At 49.8% G+C, this 26,769-nt stretch overlaps 1 protein-coding gene across 1 annotated transcript in view; it reads left to right on the forward strand.

Annotated features, from left to right (window-relative positions):
• Positions 1–791: 791 nt before the first annotated feature.
• LOC146865476 (uncharacterized) overlaps positions 792–26,769 on the forward strand; it is a 55,208-nt gene continuing 29,230 nt past the window's right edge. Inside the window, exon 1 of the mRNA XM_085640152.1 lies at positions 792–2,017. Coding sequence (XP_085496278.1) covers positions 792–2,017 — 1,226 coding nt within the window. The remainder of the gene's footprint in view (positions 2,018–26,769) is intronic.

Consider the following 26,769-nt stretch of genomic DNA (forward strand, 5'->3'; position numbering starts at 1 on the left):
GAAAACGGTTTAAAACCACACTTGACATTTCCAATGGCTGTTATAGTCATAACCTGGCCCCTCTCAGTTATGAGTGGACAGCGTTCACCTCGGGTGGCATACAAAAACAATTCAAAAGGCTCCCGATGGGCTATAAAAACAGCCCTGGGGTCTTTGCTGCTCGAGTGGTCTCTCTCTTAGAGATGGTAGACCCAGAGGTATACTCGTATGCCGACGACATATATCTAACGGACGACGAGTTGCTTCCACACCTTGCTCGCGTGGATAACATAATTACTATGTTTGCTGACTTCGGTTACAAGTTCAACTTTGCGAAGTCCCACATTGCCGAGTACACAGTGTTGTTCTTGGGGTACGAACTCAACAATGAAGGTCGAGGATTGGCTCCGCAATTCCTTGAGAAATGCGCACGCCTCTGTGCTCCTACTACACTGAAAAAATTACAATCCCTGCTGGGCTTTCTGAATTTCGGTCGCACGTACATTCCTGACTATGCCCAGCGTAGCAAGCCACTTTATGCCTTGGTACAACCTACTTTTTCCAAATCATGCTGGCTGCCGGAGCATTCCGCTAGATTACATTTATTGCAGGCTGACCGTCTTGCTTCGAAATACTTACAAACGCGTGATAACCACACTAACCTGGTCATTAGAATTGTGCCGGGTGCAGTGGGTTTCACATACTTAACGCTCGATGAGGGCGACACCGTCCCCATTGCATACAAATCACACCTGTACACTTCAGCTGAGCTGCGATTTTCCGCTGTCGAAAAAGTACTGACAGCAGTTCAGATGGCAATCCTAAAAGAACGTGCGCTATCACAAGGGAAACGTATGCTGGTGGTGACACCATATCCTGCCCTCGAGGCAGTGACGAAAGCTAGTGTACCAAATTCTAAGGCTTTGCATCCAAGGTGGATACAATGGGCCACTTCCTTGACTTCGACGGACGTCACATATATCTTTGACGCGGCATTACAGACACAGGAGTTCTTGCAATATGAATTCGTTCATCCACCTCCTCTGTCTTTGCGCCCGCTCGAGGATTACCATTGTGTCATTTACACTGACGGGTCTGCGCAGCCCGCAACTGGATCAAAGCACGCCTATTCAGCGGCTTGCGCAATTGTGGTTGGTACATTCGTAAATGGTGAGTTCCAATCCGATGTTGTACATACACAGTCATTGGGTGATTGTACCGCACAGTTGGAGGAGCTTCGTGCTCTGGTGCTTGCACTGGAGTTTGCTGATCCTCGAGTCACTACTCTTATAGTGAGTGACTCATTTTATTGTGTCCAAGCCTACAACGACAATCTCCATTTTTGGTCTCAAAATGACTACCATGAATCCAAAGGTAGCATGATTAAGCATAAACTACTTTGGGTTCGAGTGGCAGATCTTAAAGAACGTCTGCCTCTCGTGAATGTAATTCACACTCTTGGTCACCAACGTGTTGGCGTCCATGCTGTCGGTAACAGTTTGGCTGACGAGGCAGCAAAAACCGCAGTGGCGACATTCTTAGTAGCAGCAGTTACAAGATCCAAAAGTAAGATCGATGATGACATCTTGGCGGCTATTGCTGCTACAGAGACGGGTAAGGGCTTTCCAAAAGGTTTCCCTTCTCGTTACCATTATCACTTAAGTCCTGATAACGTCCCGTTAGTGAGGATTAACGACGTTGGTGACAGATTGATTCCCAACGCGGACTGCAGACCATCTTTGATATCAGCAGCCCACGAGGGCATGGCGTCTGCACATGCCAGCGTTGCAGCTACGGTATCTTTATTACAGCAACGTTACTGGTGGTTCGGCTTATACAAACAAGCACGCGCCTATGTTCTTGGTTGTGACATTTGTCAGCAGATCAAACCTTCATCTGCGGCGCGTCCACCACAAACGCAGTTGTATATTTCGAATAAACAACTTGCTTGTGTTTATTTAGATCATTGCGGTCCTTTTACCTCTGATACTGCGTGCAAGTACATCTTGGTTGCAGTGGATTCGTGCACACGTTTTCTGTGGGTGTGGCCACAAAGGAGTGCTGATGCCCGTACTGTCATCAAGGATTTGCGTGTCTTTGTTGGAAGTTTTGCGTGTGGTACCTTTCATTCTGATCACGGCCCTGCGTTCGCCTCTAAGGCGTAGAAAGAAGCTATGAGAAATTTGGGGGTCCAAGTCAAATTTTCGTCTCCATACCGGCCTGAGGGTAATAGTGTGGTGGAGCGGATGAACCGTGACTTAAAGCAATCTTTGACAGCCAGGGTTTTAGGTAAGGGTGGGCGTAGTTCGCGAAGTAGCACTTCGCGAAGCTACGCAAAGTGAAGTTCGCACTACGCGAGCTACGCGTAGCACTTCGCGAACTGCGAAGTAACATGTTCGCACTGTGCAAGATGTTGTTTTCAATGATTGCACAGTGCGGACAAGCAACCGGCACTGTGCAATCATTGAAAATGGCATCTTGCACAGTGCGAGCTGTAGTTTTCTGCTGCTCGAGTAGATTTTTACTCGAGCTGCAGCTTTCTCAACGCGAACTGGTAGTTTCTCATCGCGAGCGGTCGCGAGCATACGCGACCCCTCGCAATGAGAAACCTTACCTTCTCGCGTTGGGAATCTCGCCGGGAGGTTTATTTTCCATGCTCGCGATCGCGAACAAGGAAAAAGTCTCGCCAGGATGTCATTTTGCTTGCTCGCGGTCGCGAGCAAGCAAAAAATGACCGCAGCACTACGCAACACTACGCTACGCGTGTTCGCACTGTGCTACGTGCAGTTCGCGTAGTGCGAAGTAGCGCGAACTTCGCAAACTACGCGAGCGTAGCGTAGTGCTTCGCCCAGGCCTAGTTTTAGGTACTGGCCGGAACTGGCTACCCCCCTTGTATGACATCCAACGTGCACTTAATAATCTCCCTAGAAGGTCTCTGGGTGGGCGGACCCCATACATGATGCTCTTTGGCATACAAATGTTTGTCCCAGACCTTGATGGTCTAGACATGGCGGCGTCGGCCGCACCCTTTGACTTAGATGATCACTGTGCTGTATTGCAGCATCTTCAAGAAGCCAGAGACACTCTAGCGAAGGAACACGTACCCTCCACATCTGATGCTGCACTTCAGATTCCGGTAGTCGGCTGGCTACCTCGAGTTGGTGACCTGGTCCGTGAGAAGGTGGAGAACAAGAAGGAGTTCGGCCCCTCTTATCGTGCACCAGTTGCGGTGCTTGGAGTACAGGGTACTTGTACAGTCATTTTACCTCCACTTCCCGGTCGCAAGGATAACAGATACATCTCTATTGACAATGTCAAGCTACAGCGAGTGGCCGAGACTTCTTAGTATGACACCAGCAGTTTCTTGCCCTTCGATGCTGAGAAATTCTGTTGTAGCCCCTGCTTCTAACACCTTGCCTGATGTTGCCGTCGAGATGCATATGGTTACTGGTCCTTTACTGCCACCGACGGCTGGTGATCTGCCTGAAGATCCTGAGTATGCTTACCCTACAGAAGTCCCGGTGCCTCTTTTGCAATCAACCGCAATTACCCAGTCACATTCTTCCTTTGACAATAATTCCATGACTTCCATTGCCCCGTCGAAGGTTTCCATTTTTGTTGCCTGGTTCAAAAGACATTTTTTGATTCCCCCTTGGACTTACATTTGGCTGGTGCTCATAAGTATTTTTTTGTTTATGTCCATTGGCTTTGTAGTAGTGTTTTTTAGACTTATCAATGGACACTACCTGAAGGAAAGATCTACAATTTGTCTAATTGATGGAACTTTGGCCCCCCACTCCTCATCACATATCATGAAAAGAGACCAGACATTTGTGAACATTACTGCCTGGCCTGTCCGTGATGGGATTGCTTGGGATGCTGTTAAGTTTCAAATTCATGGCCCCACTGAAGTGATTAATGTGCCGAATGTATTTCGTGTTTCTATGGGTGATGTGGTTAAACAGAACATCCACTCGGATGATTGGGATGTCAAAGCCATTGAAGCACTGTTTTCTGATTTGAAATATTATGCTGCATTTGATGCTGAAGATTTGTATTTAGATACTGCAAATTATGATGAGCAATTCTGCTATCAACATTATGGCACACACTTCCTGCACAAAGCAAATACGTTTAGGAATTTTGTAAATTACACTCAATGGGAACACTGTCCCGCACCTAGGCTGGGCAGCTCAGCCACGTTGGTGCACAAATACGCTTATTTTTCTGATGTCAGTGTATCAAACCCGGCCTCCTTTTATTTTAAGGTAGCGCCTGAGTCTGCTTCTAAAGTTAGACTGACACACATCAAAATGTTGTATTCCAAGTCCTTTATGGACGAATTGGCAATTGGAGGATATGATCTGTGGAAGGCTACTATCGATCTTAAATCGGTTTGGGGTTCTAAACCGTGGCAGGTACAGGGAACAGAAGCTTTGCATTGTGCCTGTCTTATCCCGAATCACATGTTATTTTTAAATTCTTCAATTTTTCAGACCACCTGTTTTGGATTGGGTACTACAAAAAAATTAAATTCACCCTCGATTCCGGATCTGGGTGCTTACCCTGGTTGGGGTAATCATACAGATCTTCCCCTTTCTAACTTGCAGGCATACGTGTCCAACACATCCTTGACCATTACTGATTTGAATCCGGAAGGGTGGTTGGTGTGGCAGACAAGTTCAGATGTCTGTCAACATCGGTTTCTTGGTTTCAAACAGGGGTATACACAAGTTCGTGTGGACCCTCGTTTTGAATCCTCTCATAGTGTAACTACCTACTCTGTGGGGAAGTTATGCCAATCATGGCTGCAACATTCTACTTTAGCATCTGTTAAACTTCATTTATCAAAATTAAAAGACAAAATAGATTTGAATGATTTTGTTAAGGGTCCTGCTACTGGCAGGTCCAAAAGATGGGTATATGCTGTTTACAACGAAGTTTGGAAGCTGTCACAGATTGAGGATGCATCCAGGTTACGAGCTATTGACCAAGCCAATATGGAGAAAGTATTGGGTGTAATAGATAATAGCATTCACACCCTGTCTTCCAGAATTTATACCTTAGATAATATTGTGTCATCTGTGTTAGACATTGTGCAAGATTTGTCTGTATTGTATCATGGTCAAAACCAATTGCGTTCTATTATGCAGTTTGCATGGACATTGCAAACGTTAAAGGCAGGGAAAGTCCCTTGGGATTACATGAATGTTTCATCTTTGTTCCTCCCTTTTAATTTAACTGCAAAGCAACAGTTTATGTCCATGAAAGATGCTACTTACTCACTACTGCACATTGAGAAGTTAGAACCTTTACCTTTCTCTGTTGCTGAATTAAATTCTGCCGTGTGGCTTATCCACGTGTTGATCACTTTACCTTTTCCCCTGTTTAAGTTTAGTTTGTGCATGAAACATTATGCTCTTGGCAGATATGAACAACTTGGTACTGCCTTCCTGCACGAAGTTTGGTCACTCCCATTCACGTATAGATGTGTGAGAGACAGTGCGGAAGTTTACTTGAAAGGGGAGGAGTGTACTTGCACTCCAGATCACTCTGTAGTTTGTAGACATATTCAGTTACATGGTGCTTGTAATGTACAGGCCCCTAATTTAGCGTGCATCCTGAAAGGGATTCCGGTGCCAGTTATAACACCGTCGTTTACGCTGCTTGCTAACGGTAGTTATTTGATATTAAATAATGAAGCTTGCTGGGATGTTAGTGGGAATTCCTTACATAGTAACTGTATCACAGCGAGTAGTTTGCTGCAATAATGTCCTTTTCCCACCCCCGCATGGCCGGCTCGATGTTTCTATCTGGCCTTCTATTCCAACCTTGAAAGCAGAGTTCAACAAGATGAGCAGAATAAGGGCTCTATTGTCTCAGAAAGAAGTCGCGTTGACTTCATCCCGTGAAACATTTGTCCTTCACGTAGCTAACACACGCACGGAAGTACAAGCTCTTTTAAATACTGATCTCCCACTACATTTTGGAAACCTGATTCAGACTATCTTTAATGCCTCGTCAACAAGTGGCTTGGTTCATTTTTTAAAAATTGTGGGCTCCGGCCTCGTGACCTCCTTTCAAACTATTTTTGGTGTGATCCCCGCATTTTTTCATTTTATTTTTTTCCAGCGTCTTCGGAGGTCTCCCTTTGCTTCTCGCCCTTGTAGCTGGGGTGCTTCTACTGATTTGTGTGCTGCGCAATGGATGCACAACTTGCGTACCAAGGAAGCATGCCCAGGCTGCTCCATCTGCGTAACCGGATGCTTGATAACTATGGCACTTTACCGTTGGCGACCTTAAGCAGCGCCTATGGATTGTCGTTCCGGTTTCCCCTCTTTACTTGTGTGCAACCTGTTTTTCATTGCCTAGATTGTCCATTCCAGTGGGCTCTGGATTTGTGCTTGTCGTCATTGGTGTCTCCTGCTCCGGATTATGGTCAGCTGATGAGCCCCTTGGTGGTTCATGAGTTGGACTGTTCTGGCATCGGGATTATGGCCTGTGCGGCTGCGCATGGAGTCCTTGGGAATTGGGACATCGGAAAGGTGGCTGCTGACTTCTTGGAACGGAGTTATCTTGAAGTACCCGCCTGTTGTCCAAGTTTGGTACTTGAGGCTCCTTTAGTCGAGGAACACGTGTGTTCCTTTCCCTTGCTTAACTGGATGGCAGATAATTTTGCAGACCGTTCCAATGATTTTCTCTTGGAAGCTGTTGCAACTTATTGTGCCTACACCCTGATGGATTGACTTTGTGCCTTCGTCATTTCATGGTACGGCCATCGATGTTTTGCTTTTTTCCCTTTTAAAGAGTTTTTTTCCTAACAACATCGTTTTTCTTTTTTCTTTTTTTCTTCGAACTTTTTCACTCACCTTATATGGACTTATAGTTCATGCCCTTGGTTCCGTTCTATCGAACTTGAACTCTGCGTTCTTGAAAGTGCGCCACTAGTGGTTAGTGGTCCGATCATAGGGGGGTGTAGTGATGATACCTATCTCCCTATGTACAATGCTAAGTTAACACAACCGCGTTAGATGTTAGAAAGCCATCTTGCCGCTTCTGCTGCTTTTGCACGCGACACTGTTGTCGCATGTTATTAATTAAGAAATGCTTACTCGACTTTGCTTCACATGAGAACTGTCTGTTGTTTAACATCCTTAACAGTGAGCAGTGACCTTGGTCTGTACACCGTGTAAAGAACGAGTCTGGGTCACTAGATGGTGCATGTTGTTGTGTTCAGGTTGATCGTACCACTATTTAGCCATAACATGCGCGCAGCTGCAGATACCTGAAAGACGAGTGCTTTTTAATATTGCAGTGCAGCATGTTTTAGAGTCAGTCGGCAGAAGAGTGTTCCCAGGAGAGAGCCTAGCTGATCCTGTGATGTGATTCCACTAAGCTGACCTATACAGTGGCGGCTGGTGACATTTGAAAGTGGTAGGGCGGAGAGTTTGTGGTGAGTGCGCGGTGGCTTCGATGTCATAGGGAGGGTTCGGGGGGTGCCCCCCCCCGAGAAAATTTTGAAAAAAGAGTGAGCAAATGGTGCATTTTAAAGCATATTTGCAAAAGCAAGAAGGTTAATAAAGCAATGGTCATAGTGTCTTTTCAGACTCACAAGCCTGTCAAAATATCTGCAGGCACTGCTCCAGCTCAGCTGTCCTTACAGACTCCTGTACACCCTTTAGCACTCCCAGGCCTGCCAGTAAGTCTAACGTCGCTGCCCCAGCTCCACTATCCTTTCATACTTCCAGCCCTACCTGTAAGTCTACAGACACTGCCCCAGCTTCACTGTCCTATCAGACTCCCAGGACCGTCAGCAAATCTGCTGGCAATACACCCAGTTCCACTATCCTATCTTTGCTCTCTCTCTGGCAGGAGAGGGCCCTCTAGGCACTAGCAGTACACACACACACTTGATCTTAGCCAAAAGGCCAAGAAGCACTAACAGTTATTTCTTGTCCACTTTCTGACAGGAGAGGACCCTGGCAGGGGCTGGCAGTGGTTGCCGGGAGGATAATGTCTAATAAGTCAGACTTTTTCTGGCTCAAGACCTGTTTCCCTGAACCAAGTGCATTAGCCGGGAACTTTTAAGGGATTTCAAATCACTCTTATTAAATGGGATCCTCATGCACCTGGCAGTGCCACGGGCTGCCAATAATGGGTATCAGGAGTGGGGCACCCCCACCACCAGAGTGCGGGCATTGGGGACATTAGCGGAGACTGCCTTTCCTATCACAGGCACTAGGAGGGAGAGAAGGTAAGAGGCAAGAGAAAGAGAGGGGGAGAAAGGAAGTGCAAAGGAAGAAAAGTGGAGAAAGGAGGGAAGAGAAAAGGAGAAAGTGAGTCAGTAGGGACAGACAGACGAGAGAGGACAATAGAGAGAGAGAGAGAGAGAGAGCGAGATGGGGATTGTAGGAGAGTAGGGTCTGCTATCCTATGGTCACCCCAAATTTTTGCTTTTTGCTTCACTGGTTTTTGACATATTGAGGCTGTGGGCCTGCCAATCAGACCCCCAGCCTGCTGTTCTCTCTACTAAATTAAAACTATGCACCCTAGGTGCATAACCAATTGGAAGTGGATCACCCTGTCAGCCCCTGTACCAGTGTACACTAGGTACCCAGGGCATTGGTGTACCCAAGGCCTGCCAGGGGCTGCAGCATGTATTATGCCACCCCAGGCTTGGCCTAACAATCTGACACAACTGGCTGATCACTCAGCTGGGGTAAGTTGGTGTAATCACCTCTTACTTAGGTGTAGTATACCTATACCTAACCTTAAATGGGACACCTGGTAACCTATGAGTCACTCCTATGGCAGGCCTTAACAATCCTGAAGGCAGAGTGCTTGGTTCCATGTGAGATGGTGCTCTGGCATGAGCTGAGCCTGTCTGCAGTGGTCGGAACAACTTCCTTCTACTGTTTCCAGATATCGTCATACCATATACTCTTAAGTGCATTATGAACCTCGCGGTTAAATGCTATCTTTGGTTTGGCTTTATCAAAACATGTCGAGTAAGGTGTCATACGAATTGGAATACTAACCCCTCGCCAATTCTGGCGACGGGGTTAGCATTCCACCCTTCTAGAGGGACACGACATGTACAGTACCTGAAACCCGGGTAAAATCAGACATAGCCTCAGCTCCACAAAATGGATGCTGCCACCACAGACACAAGTCTGCCCTCCTGCTGCTGGGAGTCCTTCCAGCTTGGGAGGTGTGGACAAAGGGTTTCCTGCCAGGGGAGGTGCGTGCACCACCCCAGACAGGATTTTGTGTATTGGTCAGGTAGGGCTTGAAAGAAACCAGACATGCCTGTGGCTCACAAGGAGCCTCGGTGCAGATGCCAGTTCAAACCGGTCCTGGGGCACACCAGTCCCGGGCCTGGGGCGAGCTGGACAAAGGATTGGGGGTGTAACCACCCCCCTTCCTGGTCCCACCCATAGGGAGGGACCTAGCAGGTAGTCCGGCCCCTAGAATCCGAATAAAGGTAGGAGCTGTGTCCTAAGACTTCAGACATCCTGGAATCAACTTGAAACTAAGAAGAAGACGGGAACTTCGACATTCTGCTGCACAGAAGACTGAAGAAAATCTCCCCTGTGGTCAGGGAGTGACCACCTTGCTAACGCAAGCACCATCCAGCGAATCACCGTCTGCTTTGCCGCCGCCTCCCGCCGGAGCCCGAGCCCAGAGACTGACAAGACCTGGACCTCCAGACCTCTCACCGCCCGATCCACAGTCCCTGAAAAGAGGAGACCCGTGGAGGCACCGAGACACGTGGAGCCAGCCATCTTGGAACGACTACGACAAGCTGACCAGTGCAACAACCGAGGCTCCCTCCAAGTTGTGCTTTGGGTCCTGAGAAGCCCAACCCTCGAGCAGCATCTGCACCAAAGGTGAGCCCTCCAGCATCTCCACGATCTGCGTGGGGCCCTTCTGCATTTTGCCACTCGACGCGCCTAACCGGTTGCTGGCCCGCTGGCTAGTGGCCATCTTGGCGACGAAATCTACGACAAACACCGCTGGTCTGGTTGCTCCAGACTGGCCCTTGCTCCCCTCCAAAGGAGCAATCCCTCTGACCTTGCTGGTCAGAACCAACAGCTGATTTCCGAATCCTCCTGCAATTGCTTTTGCCAAGGCTTGTTTGCTTCGATCAAGTCGCCGACACCGCCGACAGCGAGAGCCTGCGTGGGACAGCTCGTGAGCCGACTCCTGGACGTCGTCGACCTTCAGGGACCACGTGGCTGCGGAGACAAGCTACCCCTCATCACCTGTTTGCACCCGACATCGCCTGGTACCCACCTGGTGCCACGCTGGTCACTGGCTAGTGACTGTGAACACTGTCCCCTCTGCTTACAGGTCTTCAACATCTCCGATCCACTCTTGGATCCACTGCATCTCTTCCCGACCGACCGCCTGCAGCATCTTTGTCCCAGGCTCAACGGAACAGATAGAAGAAACCCGACGCACTTTGAGGCCTATGCACCCGCTTCCTGTGGGTGAGGTAAAGCTGGTACTCCGGTGCCCATGTGTAGTAATACATCTCTAGTGCCTGTGTTCCAAATCTTAAGTTCCTAGGTCATCCGGAAGATTCCTTTTGCAGTAACTTTGTACTTTTTACGCACCCATTGAAACCTATGGGAGCCCGCGTGTGACTATTTGCTCTGCACACGCCACCCGTGGACCTCCTGGTCACTAACTGACGTTAGCTCCTTGTAGGCCCAGCGATTCTAGAGGCCCTAGGCCTTTTCCCTTTTCTGTTCGTGGTACTTATACCACTATTTTAGTATATGGTTTGAGTGGCCACCAGGGCCTATCCATATAAAGTGCAACTTCTGTGTATTCTACTGTAATCTTGTTTGACGATTTGTGCTCCTGTGCTCATAAAGAGACTAGGGGTTACTTTGAGAAATAAATACATATATATTTTGAATACATATCTGTGTGGTGTCCTTTCATTGGTATAAAAGGGGGTTACTATTGGTAAAACAGCTTGCTTAACACGCATCACGAGTTTAGCCTCAAAGACTGCTTAGCCTACGCTACCACTAGGGCAGCTAGTCCGAAAAGGTTGACTTACAACCACACCATAAGGGTTGCTTGGCATGGTACAAGGTGGTCACTAGAACTAGTGAACAGCATATACCAGGCCAACTTCTCACATTGGTGAGCAGCGGTTGGATTTGAGCTTGCTGTGTTTTACCATTGTAATCTCTTGGTTACCAATTGAAAGATCACATAGGTACCTGTAGGTACATATAAAACAAGATTAGATATACTTAAGTTCTACTGAACTTAGTTGTTGTAGAGCAAAGGGAGTAGCACACCCTGACTACAACTACTAGATAGGTTTAGTAGGTAAACCCAAGTGTAGGTAGATTGCAACACATCCACCCACACTTAAGAGCAATGGCCGGGGCAGAGGGGTCCACTGTACCCATCTCTGTTGAGAGTGACCCCCAGAGGGCACCATCCAGCTTTGCTACCCTTAATCAGAATGAGCTCAGGCATTTGGCAACTCTTAGAGGCCTTAAACAGCCCAAGAACCCAAACTCTGCTGAGCTCAGAGAGCTCTTACAGAATGATGAGAATCAGAGAGCACTCAAGAAAGCTTCCCAGTTAGCCCCCTTAGGGACAGGAACAGGAGGCCCCCCTTCTAAAGATGCCACTGAAGTACCCCTTCCCAATAGTCACCCCTTAGATGGGATGCCTACCACAGAGGATGAGAGTGAAAAGGATACTGACAGTAGTGAGGATGAAGGGAGAACTAGCCCAGTGCCAAGTATTATACTTGGCCCAGCTAAACCAAGGCTATTGGGGACTGACAGTGGGTTCAACCCACTGGATCTCCCCAGTGGACTTAACACAGGGCTTGGAAGGCAAAGGAATCGCTCAGGTGACTCCAATGCTTCCCATGGCTCTAGAGGCTCTCAAGGTCACTCCAGGAGAAGGATGACCACCCCTCAGAGGAGGGAACATGAGGCCAAGATGCAAGAGGCCCAGCTGAGGATCAGGAAGCAGGAGCTAGAAGTAGCCCTGATGGAAGAGAAACTTAGCAAGGCTAGACAGCATAAAGAGAGTGGGTCTATACCCACTGGTGGCAGCATTGTCCCTAAGGACAAAGATAGGGTTTTCGACAATAGAAACCTGTCTAAGGTTGTGCCCCCCTACAAAAGTGGGGATGACATCCACAAGTGGATAACTGCTCTTGAGAGAGCCTGCAAAGTACAGCAGGTTCCTGAAGATCAGTGGGCAGCAATCCTCTGGCTCTCCTTTGAAGGAAGAGGCAGAGACAGACTCCTCACTGTTAGAGAAGAGGATGTCAGAAACTACAGAGTCCTGAAGAGTGTTCTAGTTGATGGGTTAGGCTTAACCACTGAGCAGTACAGGTTAATGTTCAGAGACACCCAAAAGACACAGACTCAGGACTGGTCTGAATACATTGAATGTGCCACTAAGGCTTTGGAGGGTTGGTTGCTGGGAAGTAAGGTATCTGATTTTACAGGATTGTATAATTTGATGATGAGAGAGCAGATTTTAAATAACTGTCAAAACCAGCAACTGCATCAACACTTGGTTGACTCTGATCTGACCTCTCCCCAAGAATTGGGAAAGAAGGCAGACAAATGGGTCAGAACCAGGGTTAAGCAAAAGAACCAGAACCAGGGCCAAGGGGGTGATCAGAAGAAAACAGACCAAAAGGGTGGAGATCAGAAACCTAAAGACCAGAAGTCTTCAACAGGGCCCCAAACTACTACTAAGGAGGGTGGGTCCCAACAGTCCAAAAAGAAGAAAGAAGGTCAGAAGAAACCCTGGTGCAATCATTGTAAAAATACAACTCACTGGACTAGTGATTGCAAAAAGGGTGGAGCCCCCAACACTGTTGCCCCTAAGGCACCTGCTCCCAGTACTACTGTTAGCAGTGTTGGTCCCCAGACAAAGGGTGTAGTGGGAATCACTATGGGAACTGAAGGAGATTCTGACTTAGACAGAACCCTTACACAGGCAGTCTTGATCTGTGATGGGGACATTGATTTGTCCCTGACTGTGAGCCCCAGTAACCTGGGCAAGTACAGACAGACTCCTTTAATTAATGACAAAGTGGCTCAAGCCTACAGGGACACATGTGCCAGTGTCACTATGGTGACACCAGGCTTTGTGGATCCTGGACAGTACATACCAGGTGAGAGCTACCTGGTGACCAATGCCAGCAATGCCACTACTTCACATAGTGTGGCAGTTGTTAACTTCTCATGGGGAGGGGTAACTGGCCTCAAAAGGGTTGTGGTTAGTGCAGACCTCCCAGTAGAATGTTTGTTGGGCAATGACCTAGAGAGTTCTCTATGGTCAGAAGTGGAGTACAGGACTCATGCAGAGATGTTAGGTATATCATCACATGTCCTTGCTGTGACCAGGTCACAGGCCAAAAAGTGCCTCACTGAACCACAGGTCTTGGATCCTGGAACAATGGACCAAGCACCTACCAAGAAGAAGAACAGGAGGGTCAAGGCTGTGCCTTCCCCCCTGCCTCAGAGTGGTGATCAGCCTTCCCAGGAAGCTGATCTAGAGGACCCTGAAGGAACTGTCCCTGAAGAGCTTGAACCTGATCAGGTTGAGTTTCTGGGGACAGGGGGACCTTCAAGGGCTGACTTGAGGCAGGCTCAGTTATCCTGTCCCTCTCTTGAACCCCTCAGACAGCTGGCTGCTGCTGAGGCTGCTGGGAATGCTCAAGGTACCCATAAAGTGTATTGGGATGAAGGGCTCCTTTATTCAGAGGCTAGAGACCCCAAGCCTGGTGCAACCAGGAGGTTGGTCATACCTCTGCAATTTAGGGGCTTCCTTCTTACCTTGGCCCATGACATTCCTTTAGCAGGACACTTAGGCCAGAACAAGACTTGGGACAGGCTTGTCCCTCACTTTCACTGGCCTCATATGAATGAAGATACAAAGGAGTTTTGTCGCTCCTGTGTTACCTGCCAAGCCAGTGGCAAATCAGGTGGCACAACAAAGGCCCCCCTAATACCACTACCTGTGGTGGGGGTCCCCTTTGAAAGAGTGGGAATAGACATAGTGGGTCCCATGGATCCTCCCACTGCATCTGGACACAGATTTATACTGGTGGTAGTGGATCATGCCACCAGGTATCCAGAGGCAATTCCCCTTAGGACCACTACAGCTCCTGTTGTGGCCAGGGCCCTGCTGGGAGTATTCTCCAGAGTGGGGTTTCCTAAGGAGGTAGTATCTGACAGAGGTACCAACTTTATGTCAGGATACTTGACAGCTATGTGGAAGGAATGTGGTGTCAACTACAAGTTCACCACCCCTTATCACCCACAATGCAATGGGCTTGTTGAGAGATTCAACAAGACCCTAAAGGGTATGATCAAAGGATTACCTGAAAAGCTCAGGCGAAGATGGGATATCCTTCTACCCTGCCTTCTGTTTGCTTACAGAGAGGTCCCACAAAAAGGAGTTGGCTACAGCCCCTTTGAATTGTTGTTTGGGCACCCTGTGAGAGGCCCACTGTGTTTGGTGAAGGAAGGCTGGGAGTTACCTCTCAAAAAGCCTAAGCTAGACATAGTGGACTATGTACTTGGTCTCCGCTCCAGGATGGCTGAGTATATGGAGAAGGCATCTAAAAACCTTGAGGCAAGCCAGGCCTTACAGAAAGCTTGGCATGACCAAAAGGCTGTCTTGGTTGAGTATCAGCCAGGACAGAAGGTATGGGTGTTGGAGCCAGTGGCCCCAGCAGCACTCCAAGACAAATGGTCTGGACCCCATACAATCCTGGAAAAGAAGGGAGAGGTCACCTACTTGGTCGACCTAGGAACTCCCAGGAGTCCCCACAGGGTACTCCATGTTAACAGGCTTAAAGCATATGTTGACAGGGCAGACATGGGCTTGCTCATGGCTACAGATGAGGGACAGGAGGAAGAGAGTGACCCTCTCCCAGACCTGTTGTCTCAGAACCCTGAAGATGGCTCAGTTGAAGGAGTGACCCTTGGAGGCAACCTCACTGCCCATCAGCAGACTGAATGTAGACAGGTTCTACAATCATTTTCACATATGTTTTCCTTGATACCTAGTCAAACTGACTGGTGTACCCATGTTGTGGACACTGGTGACAGTCTGCCTGTAAAGAACAAACTTTACAGACAACCTGACCACGTCAGGGACTGTATAAAGGCTGAGGTACATAAAATGCTGGAATTAGGTGTCATTGAACCCTCAGAGAGCCCCTGGGCTAGCCCAGTGGTTCTGGTCCCCAAACCTCACACCAAAGATGGCAAGAGAGAGATGAGGTTCTGTGTGGATTACAGAGGACTCAATGCTGTCACCAGGACAGATGCACACCCTATTCCAAGGGCAGATGAGCTCATAGACAAACTAGCTTCTGCAAAGTTTTTGAGCACATTTGACTTGACAGCTGGCTATTGGCAAATCAGGTTAGCTGAGGAGTCTAAGGCCAAAACAGCATTCTCAACCCCAGGTGGGCATTATCAGTTTGTGGTGATGCCCTTTGGTCTGAAGAATGCACCTGCCACCTTCCAAAGGCTGGTGAACCAAGTCCTTACTGGGTTGGATGACTTTTGCGCAGCATATCTTGATGACATTGCTGTCTTTAGTTCCACCTGGGAGGATCACCTGATCCACCTGAAGAAGGCTCTTGAGGCTCTGCAAAGGGCAGGCCTCACTATCAAGGCTACTAAGTGCCAGATAGGGCAGAGTAAGGTTGTGTATTTGGGCCACCTTGTAGGTGGGGGCCAAGTTCAACCACTGGAGAGTAAGATACAATCCATCAAGGACTGGTCCCCTCCAACCACCCAGACTCAAGTTCGAGCTTTCTTGGGCTTGACTGGGTACTACAGGAAGTTTGTTAAGAACTATGGGTCCATTGTGACTCCTCTTAATGATCTGACATCCAAGAAGATGCCCAAAAAGGTTCAGTGGACAGTAAGCTGTCAAAAGGCATTTGATGACCTGAAGGAGGCCATGTGCTCTGCACCTATCCTGAAAAGTCCTGACTACTCCAAAGAGTTTATTGTCCAAACAGATGCTTCTGAGTTGGGTGTGGGAGCTGTGCTGTCACAACTTAATGTAGATGGTCAAGACCAACCCATTGCTTTTATTAGCAGAAGGTTGACCCCCAGAGAGAAGAATTGGTCAGCTATTGAGAGGGAGGCCTTTGCTGTGGTGTGGGCCCTGAAGAAGCTGAGGCCATACTTGTTTGGCACTCACTTCAAGATTCAGACCGACCATAAGCCCCTCTTGTGGCTAAATCAGATGAAGGGTGAAAACCCCAAACTGCTTAGGTGGTCCATTTCCCTACAGGGGATGGACTTTACAGTGGAGCACCGGCCAGGTACTGACCATGGGAATGCAGATGGTCTCTCCAGGTACTTCCACTTAGGACATGAAGACGAGACTGGTCAAGGCTAGTTTAATGTCCCAGCGTTTGGGGGGGGGTTGTGTAGGAGAGTAGGGTCTGCTATCCTATGGTCACCCCAAATTTTTGCTTTTTGCTTCACTGGTTTTTGACATATTGAGGCTGTGGGCCTGCCAATCAGACCCCCAGCCTGCTGTTCTCTCTACTAAATTAAAACTATGCACCCTAGGTGCATAACCAATTGGAAGTGGATCACCCTGTCAGCCCCTGTACCAGTGTACACTAGGTACCCAGGGCATTGGTGTACCCAAGGCCTGCCAGGGGCTGCAGCATGTATTATGCCACCCCAGGCTTGGCCTAACAATCTGACACAACTGGCTGATCACTCAGCTGGGGTAAGTTGGTGTAATCACCTCTTACTTAGGTGTAGTATACCTATACCTAACCTTAAATGGGACACCTGGTAACCTATGAGTCACTCCTATGGCAGGCCTTAACAATCCTGAAGGCAGAGTGCTTGGTTCCATGTGAGATGGTGCTCTGGCATGAGCTGAGCCTGTCTGCAGTGGTCGGAACAACTTCCTTCTACTGTTTCCAGATATCGTCATACCATATACTCTTAAGTGCATTATGAACCTCGCGGTTAAATGCTATCTTTGGTTTGGCTTTATCAAAACATGTCGAGTAAGGTGTCATACGAATTGGAATACTAACCCCTCGCCAATTCTGGCGACGGGGTTAGCATTCCACCCTTCTAGAGGGACACGACATGTACAGTACCTGAAACCCGGGTAAAATCAGACATAGCCTCAGCTCCACAAAATGGATGCTGCCACCACAGACACAAGTCTGCCCTCCTGCTGCTGGGAGTCCTTCCAGCTTGGGAGGTGTGGACAAAGGGTTTCCTGCCAGGGGAGGTGCGTGCACCACCCCAGACAGGATTTTGTGTATTGGTCAGGTAGGGCTTGAAAGAAACCAGACATGCCTGTGGCTCACAAGGAGCCTCGGTGCAGATGCCAGTTCAAACCGGTCCTGGGGCACACCAGTCCCGGGCCTGGGGCGAGCTGGACAAAGGATTGGGGGTGTAACCACCCCCCTTCCTGGTCCCACCCATAGGGAGGGACCTAGCAGGTAGTCCGGCCCCTAGAATCCGAATAAAGGTAGGAGCTGTGTCCTAAGACTTCAGACATCCTGGAATCAACTTGAAACTAAGAAGAAGACGGGAACTTCGACATTCTGCTGCACAGAAGACTGAAGAAAATCTCCCCTGTGGTCAGGGAGTGACCACCTTGCTAACGCAAGCACCATCCAGCGAATCACCGTCTGCTTTGCCGCCGCCTCCCGCCGGAGCCCGAGCCCAGAGACTGACAAGACCTGGACCTCCAGACCTCTCACCGCCCGATCCACAGTCCCTGAAAAGAGGAGACCCGTGGAGGCACCGAGACACGTGGAGCCAGCCATCTTGGAACGACTACGACAAGCTGACCAGTGCAACAACCGAGGCTCCCTCCAAGTTGTGCTTTGGGTCCTGAGAAGCCCAACCCTCGAGCAGCATCTGCACCAAAGGTGAGCCCTCCAGCATCTCCACGATCTGCGTGGGGCCCTTCTGCATTTTGCCACTCGACGCGCCTAACCGGTTGCTGGCCCGCTGGCTAGTGGCCATCTTGGCGACGAAATCTACGACAAACACCGCTGGTCTGGTTGCTCCAGACTGGCCCTTGCTCCCCTCCAAAGGAGCAATCCCTCTGACCTTGCTGGTCAGAACCAACAGCTGATTTCCGAATCCTCCTGCAATTGCTTTTGCCAAGGCTTGTTTGCTTCGATCAAGTCGCCGACACCGCCGACAGCGAGAGCCTGCGTGGGACAGCTCGTGAGCCGACTCCTGGACGTCGTCGACCTTCAGGGACCACGTGGCTGCGGAGACAAGCTACCCCTCATCACCTGTTTGCACCCGACATCGCCTGGTACCCACCTGGTGCCACGCTGGTCACTGGCTAGTGACTGTGAACACTGTCCCCTCTGCTTACAGGTCTTCAACATCTCCGATCCACTCTTGGATCCACTGCATCTCTTCCCGACCGACCGCCTGCAGCATCTTTGTCCCAGGCTCAACGGAACAGATAGAAGAAACCCGACGCACTTTGAGGCCTATGCACCCGCTTCCTGTGGGTGAGGTAAAGCTGGTACTCCGGTGCCCATGTGTAGTAATACATCTCTAGTGCCTGTGTTCCAAATCTTAAGTTCCTAGGTCATCCGGAAGATTCCTTTTGCAGTAACTTTGTACTTTTTACGCACCCATTGAAACCTATGGGAGCCCGCGTGTGACTATTTGCTCTGCACACGCCACCCGTGGACCTCCTGGTCACTAACTGACGTTAGCTCCTTGTAGGCCCAGCGATTCTAGAGGCCCTAGGCCTTTTCCCTTTTCTGTTCGTGGTACTTATACCACTATTTTAGTATATGGTTTGAGTGGCCACCAGGGCCTATCCATATAAAGTGCAACTTCTGTGTATTCTACTGTAATCTTGTTTGACGATTTGTGCTCCTGTGCTCATAAAGAGACTAGGGGTTACTTTGAGAAATAAATACATATATATTTTGAATACATATCTGTGTGGTGTCCTTTCATTGGTATAAAAGGGGGTTACTATTGGTAAAACAGCTTGCTTAACACGCATCACGAGTTTAGCCTCAAAGACTGCTTAGCCTACGCTACCACTAGGGCAGCTAGTCCGAAAAGGTTGACTTACAACCACACCATAAGGGTTGCTTGGCATGGTACAAGGTGGTCACTAGAACTAGTGAACAGCATATACCAGGCCAACTTCTCACAGGGATACTGAAGAAAATAGAGATAAAGAAGAAGGAGTAGTGTGGCAGAGAAAGGGAAGACCAGAAAGGAGTAGGAGAGAGTGCAAATAAACAACATCATCCATCAGCAACAGGCCAGCCCAGACAAGAAACTGAAGTGAGGCACCGACACCACAGCTGATCTATGAGACCTGACAGTCAGCAGTCCTAAGGTTTTTGCTGCCCTTGACAAAAGTGCTCTAGAGAGCGACATCTAGCAGCCACCTCTCTAGTGTGCGCACATGAAGGAACAAGTTATTTTACTTATATGCAGTGACCTGATGCATTTCAAGGTGCATCCAACACCATACTTGCAAACCTATCCCAGAGGAGAGAACCACCACCCTGTGCCCCTAATCACCCACCTCACAGCTTCAGAAATGAAGCGATTACTTTAAGAAATTAGACTTTATTGATGACATTTCAAACTCACCAAATCGATGGCAGAGATACATTACAGACAAACGTGGCATTTAAAAGGCTTGAAGCTACCTCCTAAGAACCTGAATACTATTTAAAGGCGAGGAATACATTAAACACTCCTCCGCAAAGAAATATGCAATGTTCTTCTAATGTAAAAGACAGACAAGATTATAAACGAGTCTAAAACTTACTGATATTAAATAATGTCTGCCGAGACCGGAAGTTGTCTTGTTAGCACTCTTGAAGATGCACTTTTATTGTCTAAATGAAAGTGCACCTTGAGCAAGTGAGCAGTGCAGCCTGCTATTCACTTAGCTGCACGGACTGAAATGATACTCACTCACTGGTACAGCCAGGAGCAGGAAGGTGAAGCAATTAGATTCAGAAGGGGCACCGGAAAGTGTGGAGGGGCCCTTGCAGCGAATTTACTGGCAGCACTGACTAGAGATACACATAGAAAAACGCAGAAGGTGAATGCTGCAATGTCAGCATGATTGGCCTCCTTTACAGCAGCAGCACACGATTATAATACTGACAAAGACTGTGTTACAACACAATGCTGACAACATGGCTTTACAAATAATTATTCATATGCAGATGGAAGACCGCACTAAAAGACCTGTTGACAGTGAGCCCCTTTTATTCCATTTTATAGGCAAACAAATCAATCTGTGGACCATCATGTCTGGCTGACTGTCATACAACATGCCATGGCTTCAGGTGTTTCAGCTGGCACGTGTCACGCACAGACAGGCGAGAAACGGAATATATAATAATGTGAGCAAGCATGTTCTCGATGTAATTTTGAATGCTACCCTAAAATGTCTTTTTTAACATACTTTGCACACATCTGCACATCCCTAAAGCCAAAACTAGGGATATGAGAAGGAATAGCACATTTTATTTGTTTTATTTGTTGCTACAATTGTAAGCGCTGTCACCAAGTGTATTACATTTAACACAAATACCCCTAACAGGAGTATTTGTGTTAAATGTAATACATTTAACACACATGGAAGTTGCATCCGAGAAGCACTCGGTTATTACTACCTCAACCAAGCAAGCAGCGCCAATGAGAAACAACTGATTAAGCGTAGGGCCCATTTTTTATAAAATTCTTTTCATTGAATTTTGAAGTACAAACACAAACAGAAAGCTGTGCAGTCTCTGCCTCTACGTAAGGCTAAGCAACCATGGCAAGGGTTATGCACGGACGCATTTTTAATGTGTTAACGGTTTGTTAAGTGCGGCCCTGCCCTGAACAGCGTGGTGCCGCGCATCATGCTATACCTACTAACTCACCTACATTCATGACACTACTGCGGACGTCTTCAAATTGATTTTTATGAATAACTAACACTCAAAAGTAACTATTTTCAATATTAACCTGTTATGTGAATTCGGCGCTTTCTTCAATACTTTCTTCCCTGGCAACCTTTCCTTTTCATGTCAACAGGAAAACAAAACCTCTCCAACTCCTTGCCATGCCTGATGGTCTTGACCCGATTACTTTAAGATCGGTGACTTCACCTTTGTACTTAAGCTTTAAAATTACAAATCTAAACTACCGCAGCAACGACTTCAAAATTACTTTGAAAAACGTACAATTAAATGCAACGTCTTTCTAAAGACCACACAACAACAATGGCTCAAGTGTAGTGCAATTACGCATAAGGGGGGGGGGGGGGCATTGCAATTTAAAAAAGAAAGCTAAGATTACCAGACCAGGTCCGCGCGGCACCTCTGCTTCTCGGCCGGGTCCCTTTGGCGCCTCTTCTAGTAAGGAACAGCACTGGTTGGCAACCCCTCTAAGCCAATACTGACGCTGCTCCAGCAGCGCCAGCATTGGCTTAGAGCAGGGTGACTCACCGCCCGCCTGCCCATTAGGAGACCGAGGTTTGAGCCTTTGCTCAACCCTCGCTCTCCTAATGGGCATGCGCCAGCCACAGCAGACAGTAGTGCGCATGACTGGGAACGGAGCGAAAATTCGCCTCCTTCACCCAGCATGCGCACTGCTGCCTGCTGTGCGCTCTGCGCCACCCCTGGTCTGCTGCATGTCAGTCACTCAGCAGCATGACGTCGGACCGCCCTCCCCCTTCAGACTCTGAAGGGGGTGGGCAGTCCGAGTTCATGCTGACTGTGACTGACATGATTGTCAGAAAATTCTCCCTCGACGCCGAGGGAGCTGCCGGTGCGGACGGCTTGTGGGGCAACGCCCCAGCGCCCTTAATGGACGCACCGCCACTGGACCTATACGGTATGGGGTTCCCCATTCAAGCCTAGAGACCTTCTAATAGTCTAATAATAATAATATTAGTTTACTAGCAAAAGGAGGGTGGCTGCTTTCCACTGTCATTTTATTATGATTGCTCCTTTCATTTTCTATGGTATTGTAACAATGCTGATGGTTCTGATCTTAATCATTTGTCTGCTTATGTTAGCCAAAATACTGCATCTTAGGACGCGAGGTTTATAAATTAAACTCTTTAAACTTTAACCGTGTCTCTGTATATTCTGTTGTGGACTGATATGAGAATAATAACGAAAAGGTATTTCTGATTCCCACCATTCCTGAGAATATTCTAAGTCGCTTGTTCTGGGTTATCTATACATTGGAACCGCCGAGCTAGATCTCGGATAACGAATGGGACACTAAGCTAGTCGGATAAGGGGTTCTGGGTTCTGATGGGAGTTTTTGGTACACCACAGTTCTCTGAGGTCCTGGGTTCCTGCGCATAGTTCTGTGCATAAGCAGAATCCCTGCAACACCACCACATTGCAGAGCAGACGTGATGCGACGCGGGACCGGAGAAGATGCCTGGTAAATTCTTTTATTAATTAAATTAACCACCCCTACCCTCTCCAGTCATGCCTGTATGAGATGCTCAAGCCTTCTGAAAATGACGAATGCCTACAATGTGCCACTAAATTGCTGGTTATGTGTTAACCTGAGGAATTACTGTGTGCAACCACTTGCACTTTCAGTCTTGCCTTTGTGATAATGTTTTGTGGCAGCTCTCCATGTACAATAACGGTGTGCCACACCGTACACTCGACGTATTATTTGTTTTATAGAAAAGATGCTACTGGGCAGCCAGGTTGCAAGATACTGCTAAGCACAAGAAAGCAAACAACAGGTTATGTGTTTCATTAAATTCACATGCCGAAAGCTTAAATTGGAGCGGAGAAGCGTCACTAGGGAAAACGGGAAAAATAGCCAGAGATGAACTAATCTGATTGACACAGCCACTGGCACTGACAACTGTGTGTTGTATTAAATGGTCGCACTGCCGACTCGTTTTCTGTTTGAAAGGCACTAGTGTTTAATATGGCCTAAAAAACGCCTGTGTAGTTATTATCCGTATTGAATATTGTGCAAAACCTGGGAAGTGATGTTTAAAATCAGTGGCGTAGCAAGGGTGTCTTGAGCCTCAGTGCAAGTAGTGAAAATGAATACGCTTCCTCAAGTAAAGTCACCAAAACAAACAGCATGACAAGCTTTGCTCTGCGCATTATTTTTTATAAATCTAAAATCATTTAAAACATGGTCCATATTTACGAATTACGCAGTTCGTTCTATTTAATAAAACTGGCTTTACACGATATTTCACTGGCAGAGATGGCCCAAATATCCCTGGTTTAAAGGTGCAATGCTGTTCAAAATGCACCATTTGCCTACTCTTTTTTCAGAATTTTCTCGGGGTGAGAACCTCCCAGGGGTTCGGGTGCTCTGGCTATTGTTTTACGCATCACCACTTTCAGATGTCACCAGCCGCCACTGCTCACACTGCTACACGAAACACTGCTGCACGCCTCACACTGCTGCACGCCACACACTGCTGCACGCCACACACTGCTGCACGCCACAAACTGCTGCATGCCTCACATTGCTGCACGCCACACACTGCTGCACACTGCTGCATGCTGCACACTGCTGCACGTCTCACACTGCTGCACGCCACACACTGCTGCATGCCTCACACTGCTGCACGCCTCACACTGCTGCAAGCCTCACACTGCTGCACGTCGCACACTGCTGCATGCCGCACACTGCTACACGAAACACTGCTGCACGCCTCACACTGCTGCACGCCTCACACTGCTGCACGCCTCACACTGCTGCATGCCGCACACTGCTGCACGCCGCACACTGCTGCACGCTGCACACTGCTGCACACCTCACACTGCTACACGAAACACTGCTGCACGCCTCACACTGCTGCACGCCTCACACTGCTGCACGCCGCACACTGCTGCACGCCTCACACTGCTGCACGCCTCACACTGCTGCATGCCTCACACTGCTGTACACCTCACACTGCTGCATGCCTCACACTGCTGCATGCCACACACTGCTGCACGCCACACACTGCTGCACGCCTCACACTGCTGCACGCCGCACACTGCTGCACGCCGCACACTGCTGCACGCCTCACACTGCTGCATGCCACACACTGCTGCACGCCTCACACTGCTGCACGCCGCACACTGCTGCACGCCGCACACTGCTGCACACTGCACACACTGCTGCACGCCGCACACTGCTGCACGCCGTACACTGCTGCACGCCGCACACTGCTGCACGCCGCACACTGCTTTACGCCTCACACTGCTGCACGCCTCACACTGCTACATGAAACACTGCTGCACGCCTCACACTGCTGCACGCCTCACACTGCTGCACGCCTCACACTGCTGCACGCCTCACACTGCTGCACGCCACACACTGCTGCACGCCTCACACTGCTGCACGCCGCACACTGCAGCACGCCGCACACTGCTACACGCCGCACACTGCTACACGCCGCACACTGCTACACGAAAAACTGCTGCACACCTCACACTGCTGCACTCCTCACACTGCTGCACGCCACACACTGCTGCACGCCACACTCTGCTGCCCGCCGCACACTGCTGCACGCCGCACACTGCTGCACGCCGCACACTGCTACACGAAACACTGCTGCACGCCTCACACTGCTGCATGCCTCACTGCGGCACACCTCACACTGCTGCACGCCTCACACTGCTGCACGCCTCACACTGCTGCACACCTCACACTGCTGCACGCCGCACACTGCTGCACACTGCACACACTGCTGCACGCCGCACACTGCTGCACGCCGCACACTGCTGCACGCCGCACACTGCTACATGAAACACTGCTGCACGCCGCACACTGCTGCATGCCGCACACTGCTGCACGCCTCACACTGCTGCACACCTCACACTGCTGCACGCCTCACACTGCTGCATGCCTCACACTGCTGCACGCCACACACTTCTGCACGCCACACACTGCTGCACGCCACACACTGCTGCACGCCTCACACTGCTGCACGCCTCACACTGCTGCACGCCTCACACTGCTGCATGCCTCACACTTCTGCATGCCTCACACTGCTGCACGCCTCACACTGCTGCATGCCGCACACTGCTGCACGTCGCACACTGCTGCACGCCGCACACTGCTGCACACTGCTGCACACCACACACTGCTGCACGCCACACACTGCTGCATGCCTCACACTGCTGCACGCCGTACACTGCTGCACGCCGCACACTGCTGCACACCTCACACTGCTGCACGCCTCACACTGCTGCATGAAACACTGCTGCACGCCTCACACTGCTGCACGCCTCACACTGCTGCACGCCTCACACTGCTGCACGCCTCACACTGCTGCACGCCTCACACTGCTGCATGCCTCACACTGCTGCATGCCACACACTGCTGCACGCCTCACACTGCTGCACGCCTCACACTGCTGCACGCCGCACACTGCTGCACGCCGCACACTGCTACACGCCGCACACTGCTACACGAAACACTGCTGCACACCTCACACTGCTGCACTCCTCACACTGCTGCACGCCACACACTGCTGCACGCCACACACTGCTGCACGCCACACACTGCTGCACGCCGCACACTGCTGCATGCCGCACACTGCTACACGAAACACTGCTGCACGCCTCACACTGCTGCATGCCTCACTGCGGCACACCTCACACTTCTGCACGCCTCACACTGCTGCACACCTCACACTGCTGCACGCCGCACACTGCTGCACACTGCACACTGCTGCATGCCGCACACTGCTGCACGCCGCACACTGCTGCATGCCGCACACTGCTACATGAAACACTGCTGCACGCCGCACACTGCTGCACGCCTCACACTGCTGCACGCCTCACACTGCTGCATGCCTTACACTGCTGCACGCCTCACACTGCTGCACGCCTCACACTGCTGCACGCCTCACACTGCTGCACGCCACACACTGCTGCACGCCACACACTGCTGCACGCCACACACTGCTGCACGCCTCACACTGCTGCACGCCTCACACTGCTGCATGCCTCACACTGCTGCACGCCTCACACTGCTGCACGCCTCACACTTCTGCACGCCTCACACTTCTGCACGCCTCACACTGCTGCACGCCGCACACTGCTTCATGCCGCACACTGCTGCACGCCGCACACTGCTGCACGCTGCACACTGCTGCACACTGCTGCACGCCACACACTGCTGCATGCCACACACTGCTGCATGCCTCACACTGCTGCACGCCTCACACTGCTGCACGCCTCACACTGCTGCACGCCTCACACTGCTACATGAAACACTGCTGCACGCCTCACACTGCTGCACGCCTCACACTGCTGCACGCCTCACACTGCTGCACGCCTCACACTGCTGCATGCCGCACACTGCTGCACGCCGCACACTGCTGCATGCCGCACACTGCTGCACACTGCTGCACGCCACACACTGCTGCACGCCACACACTGCTGCATGCCTCACACTGCTGTACGCCGCACACTGCTGCACGCCGCACACTGCTGCATGCCTCACACTGCTGCACGCCTCACACTGCTGCATGAAACACTGCTGCACGCCTCACACTGCTGCACGCCTCACACTGCTGCACGCCTCACACTGCTGCACGCCTCACACTGCTGCATGCCTCACACTGCTGCACGCCACACACTGCTGCATGCCTCACACTGCTGCACGCCTCACACTGCTGCACGCCGCACACTGCTGCACGCCGCACACTGCTACACGCCGCACACTGCTACACGCCGCACACTGCTACACGAAACACTGCTGCACACCTCACACTGCT

The sequence above is a fragment of the Triturus cristatus genome, chromosome 2_1 (assembly GCF_964204655.1).
Source record: "Triturus cristatus chromosome 2_1, aTriCri1.1, whole genome shotgun sequence".
NCBI lineage: Eukaryota > Metazoa > Chordata > Amphibia > Caudata > Salamandridae > Triturus > Triturus cristatus.